Source organism: Endocarpon pusillum, assembly GCF_000464535.1.
Source record: "Endocarpon pusillum Z07020 unplaced genomic scaffold scaffold2776, whole genome shotgun sequence".
NCBI classification, from domain to species: domain Eukaryota; kingdom Fungi; phylum Ascomycota; class Eurotiomycetes; order Verrucariales; family Verrucariaceae; genus Endocarpon; species Endocarpon pusillum.
Window position 1 is genome coordinate 71,386 of NW_006916237.1, and position 13,614 is coordinate 84,999.

The 13,614-nt window shown below is 48.2% G+C and overlaps 4 protein-coding genes across 4 annotated transcripts; 1 reads left to right on the forward strand and 3 right to left on the reverse strand.

The window, feature by feature from the left end:
- Nucleotides 1–925: 925 nt before the first annotated feature.
- Nucleotides 926–3,035, reverse strand: EPUS_04971 (uncharacterized protein; the record flags this gene model as incomplete). The annotated part of the gene is made up of 2 exons (XM_007804089.1): nucleotides 926–1,268; nucleotides 1,330–3,035. The coding sequence occupies 2 exons, from the start codon at nucleotides 3,033–3,035 to the stop codon at nucleotides 926–928; spliced, it is 2,049 nt and encodes a 682-aa protein (XP_007802280.1).
- Nucleotides 3,036–3,444: 409 nt separating this feature from the next.
- On the forward strand, nucleotides 3,445–4,509 carry EPUS_04972 (uncharacterized protein; the record flags this gene model as incomplete). The annotated part of the gene is made up of 2 exons (XM_007804090.1): nucleotides 3,445–3,532; nucleotides 3,590–4,509. 2 exons carry the CDS (start codon nucleotides 3,445–3,447, stop codon nucleotides 4,507–4,509), a joined length of 1,008 nt encoding a protein of 335 aa, XP_007802281.1.
- A 3,084-nt stretch (nucleotides 4,510–7,593) lies between these two features.
- On the reverse strand, nucleotides 7,594–9,225 carry EPUS_04973 (uncharacterized protein; the record flags this gene model as incomplete). The annotated part of the gene is made up of 1 exon (XM_007804091.1): nucleotides 7,594–9,225. One exon carries the CDS (start codon nucleotides 9,223–9,225, stop codon nucleotides 7,594–7,596), a length of 1,632 nt encoding a protein of 543 aa, XP_007802282.1.
- Nucleotides 9,226–11,097: 1,872 nt separating this feature from the next.
- Nucleotides 11,098–13,539, reverse strand: EPUS_04974 (uncharacterized protein; the record flags this gene model as incomplete). The annotated part of the gene is made up of 2 exons (XM_007804092.1): nucleotides 11,098–13,282; nucleotides 13,334–13,539. 2 exons carry the CDS (start codon nucleotides 13,537–13,539, stop codon nucleotides 11,098–11,100), a joined length of 2,391 nt encoding a protein of 796 aa, XP_007802283.1.
- Between the last annotated feature and the right edge of the window lie 75 nt (nucleotides 13,540–13,614).

The window sequence follows — 13,614 nt, forward strand, 5'->3', positions numbered from 1 at the left end:
AGATTCAATCTAACCTCGGTGTCCGCCCAGACTGGAAAGAAAAATTGTCCGTGGAGCATTGTCTCAGCACTCAGTCTCATCTGCGCTAGTCTTAATTTAGCATTTTGAAATTTCATGCATTTGGACTAGCATTTGTGCGTCAGCCAATGGCGAAGCAGAAGGGTCTGAAGATTTTGAGACAACTGTGAGCACTGAGCACACGACCGCCTTCCTAGCAAGGCATGGCATGAGGTATATTGTATTGTAACGCTACCCAGCGCTTTTTCGCAGTGTCGCTTTCACTAGGCTTGAACGTAGGTCGTGGCGGAGACGAGAGCACTGTAATCAAGAATCTGGTGTGATGGGAGTGCTCCATCTACTACTTAGTAGTGATAATAACAGCGGTAGCAGCAGCAGCAGTACTAGTAGTAGTGGGTACTGGGTCGTATAAATACAGTGGATTATTTGAATAGCATCTATCTACATATGTTTGAATGTTACTTGATGACGTTCTGAGTTAGCTTGACATAGATGAATCTACTTAAGTGTGCTGCGAAGTCACTCCGATGTGTTTGCTTGTTTAAGGAGTGCACCAGCCAGCGCTTAAAAGGCACTTGAGTTTAATCAAGCATTCCATGTATTCAAGTCAACTCTAGCATAATCAAGACATTCAATCACACTTAAATATCACCCAAACACCACCAAAACGTACTCTGATTATGCTACCAGTACACTTTCAAATCTAGTTCAAACCACAGTCGAATTCCTAGAGGAGGGCATGGTAGTAATGCGTCGAGATTGCTCGATTGTGGTTCGTCAATATCCCAAGACTCCAGATCTTCGACCAACATGGTACCACTAGTAGTGGTATGAACTTGAAGTTTAAAGAACAAGTGTCTATCGTCGCATTGATATCATCATCTAGTCAACCACTTTCCTTCCCTCTTCAAGGCTCCCCGCTCAACCTCCACGCCCGGAGAGGTAGTGCTTGAAGAGCCAAGGCTTTCCTCTGGATATATCCCCAAAAAGTCAACGCACCAATGATGACGAAGATTATGTTGGTATAGTAGAAACCATCTCGCGCTATCGTACACGTGCCGCCTCCCTCCACGCAACGGTGTTTCTCGGCCTCCAACACGCAGGAAAAGGGAGATGTAACGGGTGATATTGACGGGTCTACAGGCTTAAACGATGAAAGATCTGGATGAGGATGACAGGTGGCGACAGTGAGCGCATCGACAAGTTTAAGGATGAAGAATTTGGGGAATGTGCCACCAAGGTTGGAAACACTATAGAGTTAAAACTGTTAGCAGAAAGCTTCACAAATTTCACTGGTCGGGTCAAACATACGTAGCCAGCATGGTCATATATGTCCCTCCAATGTCAGGATCGGCAATCCTGGCGAAGAACGCTGATCCGGCAACGAACATTACTGTGTTCATGAAAGTCGAGTAAATATGCTCAAGGATCACGACAAGCATATACCACGTCGGGACCGGATTCGACGGATATATCATAATAGTGATCTGTGCGAAAATGGCAGCGAGCAACCTGGCAGCGAAAGCCCAACACCATAACCTGAGAGGCGTATACTTGGTGGACCATTTTCCGGCATAATAGCCCAGACTGATCTCAAATGGAAAGTCGATCAACACAACGAGCGCCAGATTTGCCTGGCCAAAACCTTTATCTAGAAGCTTGAGGTTCGTGACAGCGTCATTCGTCACGAACCCGAGTTTGCCAATAAGCATGATAATGATGAGGGTGTGGATATTCCTCAGTTTCAGCACTCCAAGCATACTGCGGTATACTTCCATTATCCCGTCTCTCTCTTTCGTCCTATCCTCCTTCTTGAGGATCACGAGTCCAAATGTGACAAGTAGATAAACCCATCCCCAAAATTCCATGTAGCCTCCCAGAGTCATCAACCCATACTCCTGAGGTGTACTTCGAAACCAACGATTGGCAAAGTCTGGGGCATTGAATGCCAGAAAGACGGTATGAGACAGAAAAGAACCAGCCGTGAGACCGACAGTCTGTGCTGTTGAGGCGTAGGATAGGTTCGGGATCGAAAGGAGGGAGATAGCCCAGCCGTCTACAGCAATATCCTGCGTAGCACAGAGCATCACGAGTAGGAACCACCAACCGGTGAATGACCAAACACCAGCCCCTTCGTTCTCACCCGCAGCAACCATCATCTTGTCTATTCTCTTGCCCAGCCAAATCATCGATATTCCAGAAATGGTCTGAATAGGGGTGATCCAGCTTTTTCTCCTTCCAAACCTACGACTCCAGACAGCATCGACAATGGGACTCCATAACAATTTCAACGCATATGGATATGCTGCCAAGGAGAATATCCCAATCTGACCATACGAAAAGTGACTTTTCAATAAAAACGGTACCGAACCCATTGCCAGCCCCATTGGTATACCCTGCAAGAAATATAACAGACAAAGCAGCAGAAAATTCCGCCTGTCCGATACTGGTAGATCGGTAAAGCTCGTAGTGACCAGGCCGGGTGTGTTGGGTGTTGGAGGCGGAGGCTCATCATCGAGTGTAAATTCTGACCTGCTCATGAGATGCGCCCTGGCTGTTGGGGAATCCATCGAGGCCGTCTTCCGACTCATCTCAAGCTGGGAATTCATCTCGCCGTTTGCGTGGCCATTCGCGTCACCGTTCTGATTGGTCGAGACGTGAAGATCAGTGCGCCGACTGGACGGTTGGTCTTTATCGTTTCGACTTTTTCGTTTCATTTGTGGTGAAGTTTTATCTGAGGGTAAGAGGGCCTTGTCCTCAGTTTGCTCGTCCTCGGCCGAATCGGAGTCGCCTTCAACAGCGTCCGGAGTTGTTGAATCCGGGTCGTTGCCTTTGTCTTCCGGTTTGTGAAGCAATGTGTCTAGCTGTATTCCTTGTTCGCCTTGTGATTTTTTCTTCTCCCTTTCCAGGTTCTGCCTGTGCTGAGCGACGTGGACGGGTAGGATGGTGGAAGGATCAGTGGACGAGGGATTTTGTAGAGGAGGAGGGGAGAGAGATTCGTCAAAAGTATCAGGCATCCATGCAATTGTGTAGTGGGGCGTCTGGGGAGGACTCTCTGTCCTCAGGCTCGGAGACACTAACAAGCATTCCGTGGTGACAAAGCGGACAAGACTGGGTTACAGATCTTCAGGGGTCGCAGCGAATGAATTGATGCCATATTCACACTGCTAAGCATCAAGTGGGATCCAAAGGAAACATAGCTTGTTTCTCGGCGGTTCGAAAGGGAATTGAACCCCTAGATTGTGAAATCTGGCCCAAGGCGGATTCAGCAATGGCACGTGAGCTGCAGCTAAACCGGTACTTTTAAAAAAAGGCTGGGCGGACGGCGCGCATCGCGTCCACTGGAATGTCGCGCAATCACCTGCACACCACAACCACTGGCAGCCTTCTTCCTATTTCCTCAATTCAGAGCACACATCCGCCGATATGGCACTGGTCGAATCAGCCAGTCAATCGCATCAGTATGAGGCTATGCATGAGCTGGATGATGAGATCCGACATGTCCAAGAGCAAAGTAATCAGATAACTTCTCTACGTCACAGACTTAGTAGCGAGAGCTGATATTGTGTAGTCCAGGAGCTCACGAAACGCCGGCGGCTAGTTACCAACACCCTCCTCAGCTCGACCAAAGTCCAAAGCCAGCTGAAAAGTCATGTCCCCACCACTTCTTCTCCCGACCTTCCCATGGACGACCAACCCCTCATCACCTCGGAGAAGTCTAGCTCTATGACAAACCACCAAACGAATATGCACCGCCTCTCCTTTACCGTAACCACATTCCCGTTCACAGATCCCTCACCAAATAACAGCCACCTCCATGGCCGTCTCTTAGGGATCCGTCTTGACCACTGTTCTCGACACGGCACCTTTCAAAAGCCCTACTACATCCTACTTCGACGCGTTGAGGAGCAGAGTGACGAGTTCCGGGTGCATCGACATACCATCCCCGCATTCGTTGCATTGGAGAGACTTGAGGAGCAATTCCTGCCACTGAAGGACGAAGATGAAGGATATACCGTTGCGGGTTCAGACGCCAATCAGAAAATAAAGCAGGATCTACACGCCTTTGTCCGCAGAGTCCGACATGAGCTTATATGTTGGGAGCTAAGAAGAGACGCCATTGAATTACTAAAGGAGCAATTGGAATTAATCCCTTCCAAAAACCCCGACAGGGACGACAGGGACGACAGGGACGACAGGGACGACAGGGACGACGAGGGGATGGACTATGATTCACAAGAGGACGGCATAGGGCTCTACGGCATCCAATCAATCGAAGCAACAGCATTCGAAGCCCGCCAGGCACGAATTACATGGACAGATGGCACGGTTGCACGGATCAAGATCTCCAATAAGGGGCTGATCGAGCGGGCCGTTGTTGTGGGTGACAATGGGAGGATCAAGGGCGTAGAGAATCTCCTTGTGGACGGAGAGAGCAGGATCGAAGAGCTAGTGCAGAAGTTGAAGGTCCTGGTTGGGGTCAGTTCGTGACCGACATTGTTTGTATCTATTCCAACTTCTCTTCGCTATGGTTTCCTTGTCATTGGGTCAACAATAAAGCGGGTTGCGGTATGCAAGAGATGTATGGTCCAGCCAGCAAAGCTGACCGTAATCATAGCAATATCGAGCTGGCTTCCCCATGAGTATGACTCCCAAGCTCCCGTGGCATCAACAAGAACTACTTAGTCGTCTCCATCTCCCCGTCCATCCAATGGACCAAACCAATCTCAATCCATCAAAAAGCACGCTTTCCTCATCTGATTGTTACCTCGCTTTTTCAACGCGCCAAAGGAAATAAAACGTCACGAGTCAGCCAAACATGAATGAAGCAGACATGGATGCACTCTTGGCATGCTTCCTGGCCGCCAAGTTTTCCATCTAGGAAGGATAACGTAATTTGGTGGTGCTGAGCAGCTGCCCTGGACGGACACTTCTCAAAACAGGTGCACAGCTGGCGGGAGGGCTTCGTGAAAGTCTGAGATGGGGACGGAGGTGACTACGGAGAGAAGGGTGAGTATTGGGTACTACTATATGAACATACACCTGTGAGTAAGGAAGAGCGCAGGATCAGCAAATCAGCGTGGAAAAAGTGAAGGCGAATATCAGGTCATTTGTGGTTGACTACCCGCAACAGTTCGTGTAGCCTGATAGGTCGATTCACAGCGCAGTGCAACTTCGAAGGGTGTTTGAGAGGTTTGAGATTTCGAGAATTGGATGGGGAGCTAAGCTACTCAAGGGTTTGTTGAGTGGGGTTGAATAGTAAGGACGAGTGCGGGCTTCGACTCCTAGATAGTTTCTTGTAGGAATACACCCTGTTCAGGGCTTTTTAGCCTGTCCTTGCATCTATAATGGGTGGTCCTGAAATGGGTCACACATCTCCGTTCAATCGGCGGCGACACAAATACTTATCAGAGAGTATGTACTTATAGGTCCAGCTAAAATCAGGAAATTTGGAAGTGGATCGCTTGTAGTACTGATTGTGGTATTGATCTTATACTATTCATATGGCCGTCGACGGCGTTAAACTACCAAGGAAGCTCCTGGACTTGTATGGGGTCTTCGTCCCAAGTCTGAAGCGAGCTCAATAGACGTCATATCTTGACATTTCCAGCGATGACCTCCAGGTCGATCCGTTTCAGATTTTGTGGGCTTCCGCATAGTCAACAATAGAACTGTTGGTTTTAATTTTTAGTTAGCATTGACAAGGCCTGAATCGACAGCTTGACATTGGAGGGACAAATGCGGATTTATGGGATGTAGGGTTTAATGCTGGGACATTACCCTGCATTTATTATGGGCCATTCTCTTGTGGACTTTGAGTAAGCATCGACCCGAAGTGCATAGCTCTGCTCAAGACACACGCTATACTGTTGTAGCTAGAGAGACAGGGGAATGGCTTTGCCACGGAAGGGGTCGCACGTGCACTTGTTCTGGATGTCGAACATATATACTTAACCATGTAGGGACTGAAGAAGCCCATTCAAACCCACTGTACAGAGGGAGGAGCTCTGCTACACCCTGCACGCAGCCAGATCTGCTCTCAATGGTGGGCGTGTTAGACAAACCACGGCCTGGTCGTTCAAGGCGTCAGGTTCCGCTACGGTAGATCTGCATGTCTTGGCACTGTTTCTCGCTGTGGACTGTAGAAATCGCCATTGTTACACCAGAGTGGGTCGTAGTTAATTTTTTTCGTGGGATTGGTGTGCATCCTTGACTCAGTTGAAAGGTCAACAGCCGCTGCATGCACCCTTTCAAAGCCGTCCACAGTGACTTGCCCTGCAAAATTGTCTCCAGTCACTCGAGCTTGAACATCGACAGTCCGCCAAGCCTCCTTAATTGGCCGGACGAGTTGCAAGGCACTTGGCAGGAGAAGACCCTCTGAAAAGTATGCCTAAATCACCATCACAGTGTGCTTAGTTCCAGCCTCAGCGTGATATGATCTACTCCGTAGTGCACATAGAATTGTGCAGTTAAACATCTGAAATTTAATAAAATCATGTTATTTCAGACGTTATTCTAGGAAAATGACAATCAAATCATGGCTAAATTATGGTCATTTGAGCCTCTTGACAATCCCTAGAGAAATAAAACGTCTGTTGAATTAAAGGACCAATACCGCGTCATTTTCAGAGCCCCTCTCTAATTGGCAGAACACATTAAGAATTTTTTGTGCCGTCCTCTCAACTTGGTCCTGAAGGCACGTAGTGATCCTTTGCTCTTGCACTGCACCACTTTTGTTCTCACCGTAAATAATCTGATAGGATCTAGCATGATGATTGAGTCTTGACTTTTGTAGTTCATCACCAACTTAAGGCGAATAGGAACATACAAGGAGGATGATGATGCACGTAAAACTGATGAAGATTTTCCATCTTTACATAAGAGGGTAATCTCGCAGACGTCACGTCAGGTAGAGATCTCAATTTAGCTTGCTTGGAAACAAAGATGTAACACCAAATCAAGGTATAACAATAAAGGTTTATATAATTCTTAAAAACAGTTTCTCCCAGATCGGTCCCATGGCACAATTGGTTAGCGCGTCACACTAATAGGGTCCATTAATTCCTGCAATGTGAAGGTTCTGAGTTCAAGCCTCAGTGGGACCAGCCATCATACATTTCTTTTTGTTCTTTCAAAGGATTCTTTATACAATTTTTGACGCTGGCTCTGGTACTAATGAGAAGAGACGATGCTTATGAGGTTATCTGCGCTGCGGGAGAATGCAGCAAGTCGGTTGACTCACTATCCTACGGCTTGAGGAGGTTGTTAAGTGGGAAGCGTCCAACGAAGACTACTTATTCATGCTACTTCTGCATTTCTGTTGATGGGTCTACATACGGCTACTAAGAAAATGGAAGGGGGAGTATGGGAGCTTTAAGTGTCCGGCATTGAGTGAAAGCTAAACTGCAACTCACAAAATGGGGTTGAAATGGGAGAGGAAGAAACCATACTATACCTAACTGCTGCAACGCCTTGCACCTGACTTACCTTTGCAAATGCCCAATTAAACACTACCAGGACGCCAGTAGAAAGCAAACGGACGGCATGAGAGGGATGAACGGGACAAGGAACGACCTACTGCACCTGATTGCTGCATCCCAAGGAGAAGAGCGATGAGCTTTTTCTCTTCTTGCGTGGAGGTTCTTGGAGGAGGAACGGATCTTCATCATCCAACGATGGGTCCGCGACGTCAAAGAGCATCTCGGATTGTGGTTGTCCCCTTTCCAGGTCGAGGTCCAGAATTGAGTCGGAATGAGGATTACCTCTCTCAAGGTCGACGAATCCCGCATCTGCGAAGATGGCATCGAGCTCTTGGTCGAACAGTATCGAACCCTCAGTGTCGGAGAAGAGCGACTCAAAATCACCACCGCTTTCCGTTTCTAGGTTGTCAAGAGTGGTGTGACCGAGGCTCGGTAGACCAGCAAAATCCGTGTCTGGGTCTTGTGCCTGTACCTCGATCGGGTGTGAACGAAAGGGATTTGGGTGATGAGCGAGGGTCAACTCTTCCAAGGCCAGGTCGTTGTCGAAGTTGCTATCAATGTCCAATTCCATCTGTGATAGTGATTGTATACCACAATCATCAGTGACGGGAATATGCAGGTACATCTCGGTTGCACTTTGGAACCAGGAAAGACGGTCATCTTCCGGAGAATGGTCTCGAGACGCAAGACGGGGGACTTGGATCCAGTCAAGGTCTGGTTGTTCAAGGTCTACCAAATAATCGCCGTCTTGAAGGTGAACCAGAACACGGGAAGCGACATCGGACTTGATTGATTCCTCTGATATCGAGTCTGACTCAGGTCCACTGTCCGTCTCGTCAGAGTAAGTGGAGGTGGGAGTGTTGCTAGCAGACTCAAGGTGGCCCTGGAAATCGGTGTACAGAGAGTATGTTCCGTCATCAAAATGGCAGATCACAGCTGGATTTGCGGTAAAGGTCTCTCCACTACGTCGCACTGCTTCAACATCGGGATCGTCGAAAACTTGAGGAAACGTCATGATTGGCAATGGGGGCGGAGCTCGACGTGCTGTCTGTTTCAAGCAAGGCGGGTATGGACGGACTCTTGCAGGAGCGGACTTCAAGATTGCGAACAAAGCTGCGTCTTCGACAATTTCTTCGTTATTTGCTAGAGCAAGGCGGACCAATTCATGAGCAGGGAGGCGAGAATGAAACCGATACCAGACATATCTGGAGATGAAATCAGCAGAGAAGCCTCTTTCAAACATCCATATGGCTTCGGAGAGGTCTGATCTTGGCACAAAATGTTTTTCTTTGGTAGTGAGATCGATTGTTTTAGGACCAACAACATGGAACGCACCGTAAAAGATGTCTAACATGTCGTGGTCATCAATCAGGACACCGTATTCGTCTTGAAATTGGCGCTGCAGCTCGCTCATTGAGGAGATGGTAGGAAGGAGCGAAAAGTAATCGTCAACAATGTCAATATGAACAAAATTCCCAGATGGCATCCTGACGTGGAAGTTTGATCCCGAGATGTGAAAATTGCCATTTCTGATCTCCACGACGTCTTTCACTGTGAGCTCAACGCCGGAGAGTCTCTCGCGGACGTATTCGGGAATGTCGATGGGGTCGACATGTTCATCTAGCAGGAGGAGAACCAGTTCGAGTTGGTGTAGGTTGATGAAGACGGCTGTCTCTCGCACCATGAAATCAAGGTCGAAAGGCATGGGAACCAGTGTGGGAAGCATGGTGGTGTTGTTGTGCGAAAGTTTTGACGGACTCAGGGTAGTTCTAAACGACCGGCGTTCGAATACTGAGATTGGAAGCTTGAGGTTTTGGTGGAACAAACAGACTCGGTCGAAAAAGTTGATTGAATACCTCTCTCTCTCAAGCTTTTGCTGGGTGCGTGGAGAGCCTGGGACAAGAGAGCCTGTTAGCATACTTTATATGTATACGGTCACCATCCAGTCTCCAACTTTCAGACGAGCAACTCGTGATCACAGCTTTGTCGATCATTGACAGGAAGACTTTCCACAAAGCAGGTCAATATGACCTTTGTCAAGCATATCAAAAACGTCGCCAAAGACAAAGAAAGTCTGCTCGAAAGTGTGTAGGATTCTGTTCTTGCACACAAAGCATTTTCAGTTGGCATTGTGTCCACTTTGTGATATCCTTAACAATACTCGCTCGAATTCTGCATTGTTGCTACAACATTGCAATGCTGACGCCAATGTGTCCGTTTGAATCAAACCGAGTCAAATACTAAGCCAAATCCAATGCTTGGCAAATAAACCAAGTCCGCCAATGCAAATCTTGACTGAAGTAAAGTTCAGGGTGATTTTGGATGAAAAGATAAAAGTCTTGGCAGACTCTTGAAAATCCTTCACAGTCCTTAAAAAAATATTGTTTACTGGTACCGATTGACTCCATCTGGCAAACCAGCCAACCCAAGTCAAGTCGACCTCTGGGATTGGTTGGATAAGCAAATCAAATGAGGGCCATGATTTGGTTTATTTGATTTGATGGATACACCGGCTGACGCAGAGGACAAACCAAAGCAACAGGAAGAGGGAGAATGATTGGTAATGCTTTAGCATTTGCTTTCCTGGAAAAAGACAAGTATCTCCGATGGCTTATGCATGTTCATTGGATCATACCTGTACCCGATGGTGTCTCCCCATCAACATCGCCCGCAGGGCAGCAGAAGTTGCTCTCTTCAGTTCGTGCTCTCCCATGTTTCCTGAAACTGTAAGTGCACATGGGATCTCGCTTCTGTGGTTTGTTGGGCCCAGCTTTTCCAAGTCCCTACTCAATTCAGTCCTCCATGGTGGGTACACATAGCTTGAAGCCATTCGGCATTGCTGTGGTCTCTGCCTTGAATACTACGGTAGTCGCTTGACTACAAGCCTGTTGCTTCACGAAGGTCACTACGATCTCGGCTTGGAAGTCCGTGCCGCAAGACAGCAGAGGTCCTGTATCAACATTCTGTCTTATTTGATCCATCACCTGCATAGAAGGTAAGCGCCACCGCTGCTGGTTCCCCCACAGGTTGCAGCACGCCTTTCTGATGACGAAGAATCTTCTTGGCCCGTAACCATCGTCCTCTTCATCCGAAGCCTTCGTATTAAGATCGGTCTTGTGGGAGATGTACTGCTTCTTGCGCTGTGGAAGTCCATGATATATCATGGTCATCTCATCGATATCTGAGTTTGGGAATAGAGAAGCTCAGTGGTCGGAAATCCCTGTAGCAGCCAAGCCATTTACACTAGATATATCCAAGCATCAGAATTTCGCTATGTGGAAATACCTGTCCCTACTAGGTGTCGTTGCTAACTGCATTAGTGTCACGCATAAGCCGTAGATTGAATCATAAGTAGTACTAGCTTAGAGAAAAAGTTGATATGTGGACCTTAATGGCGGATTCTCAATGGCAAGATTGCAGCCGTGGGTGGATGAAAGAGCGCTTGGTGTCAGAACAAGGAACAACAGAGGAGATAGTCATCTGTATGAATCATCTACTCTCGGAAGCTTGTTTTCAAGTGAGCATCATCTCATTTTGATTGAAGTGTTATTAGCTATGCTACTAGCTAGTATCCTATGATGGCATCCTGCCTTTCCCATCACTTGAACGCCTCATTCCGCTTGACCGCTAAGAAGGTCAAGGACCATAGTTGCCGAATGTTTGACTCGGTGCCTCCACCTACTCCAGGAGGAGGTGGTAAAGACCCAAGTGGCGTGAATTGGAAATCGTTGTCCATGTAACGCCAGCTCCAAACTTCTTGAGACAGGGTTTCCCTGTTTGCCTCTAGATTGTCCCATAAAGTATTGTAAGCAAGCTTGACATTACCATAGACTTTGCTATCAGCACAGAAGGCTGGCGCCTTGTCATCGTTGCATCTGGCCAACTGCGTCTCAAGGCCTCTGGCAATCATAGCCAGCTGCCAGCTCCATACGACTGTCCCATGGTAGGCATTGTTGGTGAAGTTTGTCCGTAAGATCTCTTCTTCACCAAGAGCTGGATTTGCAACGACAACACCAACGGAGGTCATCAGACCTGCTGGGAAGGGCCGAAGAACATTCAGAGCAGATTGATTGAGAAACAAGGTAAGCTGTGCTTCATTGGTGGTGTTCAACAGGAAAAGTCGGAAGCAATCATCGGTATTCATCACATCGACAAGCGGAATGTCATTGTTTCCCTCGAGGGCAAGGCCGTGAAAGATGACGTCGCTGTCAATGCTATCTGCATGGCTTGGCCCGTTGTAATATTCGCTTGTTGATACGAAGCTCTCAAGACGATTCCGAGCTTCGTCAGCCGGGATTGTGACTTGGAAAAGGGGAAGCGTCTCGTCTTCCCACACTTGTGCATATTCATCAGCCAGGTCAGCCCAGTCGTCATGTCCGGCGTAAATCGAGGGGTCGAAGCGGGATATCGCAGCGATAGCACGCAAGGCAGCAGGAACCAAAGCTGTGTTGACATCATACGGGATGCGGCCACCACCGCTGCCATAAGTACTGTCACGCCATTGCCCAACCACCGTGTCTTCCTTGAGACGGATCATGTTCTCTTTAACCTGGCCACCAGGGGCAGCGAATGGTGCCGCGTTGTCCATGATCTTTTCGGCATTCAGCCGAGCCAGATCTCCATATCTAAGACCCCGATTGGTAGAATCGATAGCGCCAGCTTCTCTTGCCAGCAGCTCTCTGCTACGTAACATGCCCATGGGACTGCCCAGAAAATATCGTTGCATAAGGACTGGGAGGAAGTAGTCTGTATCAACCATGTTGTAATCGAAAATGGGCTGTGTGCTGGAGATGTTCTTTTCGACGAGATTCAAATAGGTAGCATAATCGCCGATCGTCTCTTCGTGACAAGCTGTACCGTCGGTCTTGTTGATACGCTCAAGAACAGCGCCTATCACAGCTTCGATCGCACCACCGTTGCCTTCGCTGAGTACAGGCTGTAGCAAAAGTGCCGAAATCATAGAATCCCGACCAAAGTAGGTCAAGAATCTCCAAGCTCCTGCCAGCAGCTTCTCAGTGTACGACAAGAAAGCAAGTGATGTTGCTTCATCGGACATTTGCGTCGCAAGTTCTTGGGAAGCGGGATTGAAGACCTCCTGGGGCGTAAGCTGCTCGAGCTGAGGATAGTTGAGATGAGCTGAGAAGGTATATATGCCTGGATTGAAGGAAACTTGGTCTTCCTCGACAGTAATGGTACCATTGCCGTGTGGTGAGAAAGAAAGTGTGATCCTAGTTTCATTGTCCAACCATAACCTAGACAAGGAAACCCCTCCATTTTTTGTCGACTGCAGGGAAGTCGCGTCTTGGATGATGGGAGGAAGAATACTCGGCCCCTCGGTGAAGTCTCGGATGGTCCGGACACTGCCAAGAATGGACAGGGTTAGGAAGGCGGAGGAGTTGAAGTGTAGAATGCCCTCAACCCCAACACTCGGATACTTTGAAAGGAAATTTGTTACGTAGACAGGGGAAAGATCAGAGCCAGTAGCCTTGGAGACTAGCTCGATTCCAAGACTTCCGTTTTTTCCATCTTGAGGCTCAAAAAAGGCACACGCACCACTATTCCCAGCTGGCCATGCAATAACAAGCCGGGGGCTAATAATCGAGAGGTCGCTGGTTTGCAGAGGAGTAGTAACGACAACTTGAGCATCAACATTGCAGTCTGAGTAGAAGTAGTTCTCGTATGGGGGATCGCTCAGGTGGAGCGAGGTGGCTTGGTTCGGACACCGCGGAGCAAATGAGTCCGGGTTTGGCGGATCAAGAGCCAGAAGTCGGCCATCAGTGCAGCTAATCCACCCGTCAGCTGCGAATTCAGTTCTTCTCCTTAGAAGCACCTACGCATATCGCTCATATTGGTAACAGGCACGATCGCAGCGGAGGGTAGGGATGCCGTCGACAAAAGGACAGAGGATGTCACCGAAGCAAGTGGACTGAGGGTCGGTCAGGTCAGGATTTTCAAATGGAGCCCAACAAGTACATTCGACGGTGAATAGAAAGAGCCACCACAGGCTAGAAGCCTTTCGCCAGATTGTGGAGTAACCCATATTGCGTATAGAAAGATAAAGAGGGAGATTATGGCGAGCATGGAGAGTGTTTGGAGTTGCCGCAGTGGATCTTGT